Source organism: Sphaeroforma arctica, assembly GCF_001186125.1.
Source record: "Sphaeroforma arctica JP610 unplaced genomic scaffold supercont1.403, whole genome shotgun sequence".
Lineage (NCBI taxonomy): Eukaryota > Ichthyosporea > Ichthyophonida > Sphaeroforma > Sphaeroforma arctica.
Genome location: NW_014040155.1, coordinates 52,115 through 56,647, shown reverse-complemented (window position 1 = coordinate 56,647; position 4,533 = coordinate 52,115). Strand labels below are relative to the sequence as shown.

The window sequence follows — 4,533 nt, the reverse complement described above, 5'->3', positions numbered from 1 at the left end:
CAACAGCAGTCCCGAGTTGGAGCGGGCTACTGCCTTATATATTTATTATTGACTAGTTCTTGGATGCGGAAATCTATCCTTCACATCTGTTCCGTCACCAAGTATCATATCGACCAAATTCCATTGGTCCATTGGTCATCATAAATCCTTTATCGAATATAGACTAAAGTGGATAATCCTATTTCAACGGCAAATCGACATATGATCAGAATCGGATGAAAGTCATTTACGTAGTGACAATATGACTATCGGTATACGAGATGGCCACGAATAGTCTAGGTCGACAACCCTGAGTATAAAAAAGCAACGGAAACTTGGGCGTGTAGAGTGCATGCAGAGGCGATTGAATTGCTATACTAACCTCAAGTTCATAACTACCGGTAACGGTAGTACATGCAGCAGTTTCTGGTCAAAAGACCTGAATGAATGCGAGGGAGCCTTGGCTAAACTGACCACATCTATGCAGGGAAATCGGGCAGACTCTGCGAATATTTGTGTTCCATACTATTACATTCATGAGAACACCTGAAGTGCCGCGAAGCTACCTTTGCAGATTAGTACGTCGGCTAAACAGAAGACGGTAGAAGCTAAACTGGTAAACACCGGAAGCTGACGAACGTATCATGGGAATTATTTGTGCAAGCCTACACGGATAACGGGTGAACTACCACTTGGTGGAGCAAGGCTTGATAGCCACTAGGTTAGACATCGGAGACAAGGATAGCTCAGCACCAGGTCCACCAGTGAAGTTGCAACACAGAAGATTGCAAGAGGTGGACAAAACGGTCAAAAGAATAGCCTAAGACCCATCATGGTTTTGAAACCAAGTATGCAGCGTGTGTTAATGGAAACGTCATTGAATGTCAAAATACAAAGGCGCAGAGCACGCTGACTCTTGCGAGCACAGCACCACATGTAATGAATGCAATAAGAACCATGGGATTCACTTGGACTCGTACATGTACATTTCCCACCAAGGAGTATTTACGTACACGAAGGGACGGATAACCTTCTATGAAGCTATGCTCCATCACAGTGGGAAGGAAAAGAAGCAAAATAGGACGAAAAGGTTGTATTACCAGCATATATTAATGAAATAAAGACAAATATTCTACTAGATTCTAATATTTATTTTGTATCAACCCGTTCTGATGAGGTGCGGGAGGCGGTGTCTCAGCGGACGGTACGACAGAAATAGATTTTCATAGAGGCAAAATTCGGGAGGTAAGGTACGATCCTCAGTCAGCGCAACCGTTTACGGTGTCGGACACTGTAAATGTCGTACAGAGTGGAAGATGATGGACCAGCCAGCGGTCACGGTGCTGTTCGACCGTTTCTGGGTACATATAGAACACCTCTAGAACGTGTTATATGCTTAAGAGGAGATACCGTTCAGAAATGAAAGTGGATATCCCCGAGCGTGGCTCTTAAAGAGATCTAATCGTTGCAATTTATGCATAAGTGTGCAGGAACAAAACGTTGGCATGAAAGAAACCTGTCGAAGGATATCCTTTATGTGCACTCAGTGCTTTGTTGAGAAGGACAGGAGCGGAGGCAAGTCTGCATAGGGTTTCAATCGTCAGCCGCTCAGGGCTCGAGGATTTGCGGCTTGACATATGAACTACTATTGTTACATACAGCGTGCAAACAGACATAATTACATTTTGTTGGCGATTGGGCGGATGATACGCCTTGCTGCGGGGTGGCCAATGAGACGCTATAAGCATTGGCACGTTTGAGAAAGCAAAGCGCTCTGTGAAGCAGTAGGTAACATGCCCTGGTTTGCTGATAGTGGACTAGCCCACTGATGGTGGAGGAGTTCACAGATTGGCGTACGATGAAGATCATTCGGTTTCACCCAGTGCAGAAGAGAGGCACCAGACCAATAGGCTGGCGAAGATTTTATGACGTACATTTAATCGGTGGCTTTCTCGATATTTGCCACACGGCCAGGAGGCAGCTTGACGGAATCAATAGTGCCACCGTATACTTTGGAAACCAACAACCGAGTCTTCGCGCGTGTGAGGATGCAGATTTAGTAAAGTTTCTCAAGGAGTATTTTGGAGATTTACCCAGAAATGGTAGAACAAGAGGCGACGAGGCTGTACGTGAAAGTTTGGGCGATGCATGACAACCCCCACTTAGCTCATGCGAGAGTGACAAAAAGATAGCGTGTAGATGTTTCCATGCTTAACCTAGGAACATAAATGTACCTCTTTTTTTTTCAGGCCGAAAAGTTTGTAAAATGGCGGCCTCTGGTCTGTTAAAACATATCGAGATCAAATGAGATATGACATTGGTGTTTATTTTTTTTATATGATCAAATACAAGTTCTTTTTCCAAATTTGATGGCTCTTATAACCTGAGTATATGTTATGACTAATGCTACTTGGCCCTATTGGAGACCTTAATAGATGGGAAAATTATATACTAAATATATATGTTATGAACCGAACGGGTTTCCCTGAACATTCCGCGCTGGGCAATATGCGTTTCTGGCCTAGTACCAGTTGATAATAACTCCCATCACATATTTTACCCGACACAAGATTCAACTTTGCGACCTTTCCGTTCTTGTAGTAAACAATATGAATGACTGAACCAACCAACCTAGTACGGTTTGAATCTCCCGTCAATATTTAGAAGAGGTTTCTTTTTTTAGCTTTTCTTCAGATGAACCTTTGATTGTAATTGCCAATGTTAACGCACTATACTTATATAAATACGTCTATCTGCAACGATGCCATGTGAACAATGGATCCCTAGTACTTCCAGTGAAAATGAATACCAAAGTTGCTAAAGGTATAACCTGTGTGATCGAGGGTATTAAGGCTCTTGCCAAGAGGCAATCCCGATCAATCATATACAAGCCACCACTGCTCAAGCCTAACTGACCTCTCTCGTATAAATTTAATATAGCAGAACTTAGTTTAATTCCACTAAAGTTTTTTAAGAGTCCACACAAACCCAGACTCAGTAGGTCCAGCAGATGTGGTCTACCTGTGCGACCACCAGTTTATCACGTGGTGCGTATAAGGGCTACGGGAGAGCTATACCGTGACCTTGGGGCGGATATGTGGGCTTATCGAACTAAACCAAAGCGCACATGCTGTCGAAGCCCTTGTTTGACTTCGACACACAAATGGGCAAGTTTAGCTACGAAGATCCTAAAACAAAGAGGTCTAGCGCTCAAAAGAAAAAAATGATCAGATGTAAACGGATCTGTTTGCTGCTACTTACGGTACCTCAAAATGTAGCACATTAGCATATATATAAGCAGAAGCCTAGGATTATGTGTGAGGCGCATAGAGAAGTACAACTAGTAGTGAAGGAGATATTCTGTGGCGGTGAAGGGGTTACTACTCGGGCTTCAGTACCACTGAAGGATCACCAGTTGAAGAACTGGCCTGCAAGTACTACTGGAGTGCGCAATGACCGCAATGAATGGATCAAAGTGAAAGATGGCACATCTGAGTATAAAAATAGGGTCTGTCAGACCCCGGGTTGCAAAAACCCAGCTGTACCTGAGCCCCGTGACCTCCTAGAGGTGAAATTTGTTACGCTACGCACCTTAAACTGTAGTTGTGGGCCCATTCAATGGATTCACACATGCACACACAAAAAAATGATAACGATACATACACTCAATTATTTTTACTGAACATATCACGGCATCAACTGTACAATGCTACTATGGTGATCGATTATTAAGTGTATGTGAGGTAAACGCTAGTCCTACGGAAAGGTAGTATCGAGTTAAACAACATACAACAAACCAGTATCTCCTACATGCAACACAACCCGATGTGTTTAAAAAGTAAATTTAATTAGTGGCCCCAGAAATGGGTCAATTCTGCTAGTTTACGCGCCTATTTGATAACTAACCGACATATACGTTTTATTGTAGTTTATACATCCTATCTACCCCAGTTTTTCCACGCATCTTTTGAAACCGGTCTTATGACCATCTAGGTATTGCTTCACGCACAAAACACGGATTTAAAAGCGTATCTAATTATCTTCTTTTTTTTCACTCATTTTTTAAAAGTATCCAAGACTGTAAGTTTCGGTCTATCAAGGCGATATTAATGCCTTAGAGTAATTAAACGCTTAGGTTAAGTCGAAGTATAATTAAATTCAATGTAAATAAACGAAATGAGCCTTTTAGTATAGTTACGTATGCCTCGTGAAAACAGCAATACTCTGAGGGATTGTGAGGCTGAGACATTGCCTATATATAATCCTCTCAGTACTGTTTTCGCCGAAGGGATTTTATTTAGTGTTCGTTGTCGTTCTAATAGAAACTATGATATGTTTCGTTGGGGCGAATCCGAGAGACTCATAAAATCCTTTCTTTAGAAAAAGAAAAAAAAGAAATACTCTTGATGTCCATAGTTATTGCAATAACTTGCCACTTACCAAGAATTACCGACTTAGCCTTCATCAGACTGGCACATCTGGTTGGCTGAACGGATGATAAACTAAGCAACGCTAATAGTCCTTAAAAGCCTATGTTCGGTTGAGCCATCTCGT

The 4,533-nt window shown here is 42.2% G+C and overlaps 1 protein-coding gene across 1 annotated transcript; it reads left to right on the top strand.

The window, feature by feature from the left end:
- Positions 1–3,292: 3,292 nt before the first annotated feature.
- On the top strand, positions 3,293–3,545 carry SARC_05933 (hypothetical protein; the record flags this gene model as incomplete). Its single annotated transcript, XM_014300191.1, has 2 exons — positions 3,293–3,487; positions 3,519–3,545. The coding sequence occupies 2 exons, from the start codon at positions 3,293–3,295 to the stop codon at positions 3,543–3,545; spliced, it is 222 nt and encodes a 73-aa protein (XP_014155666.1).
- Positions 3,546–4,533: the final 988 nt, after the last annotated feature.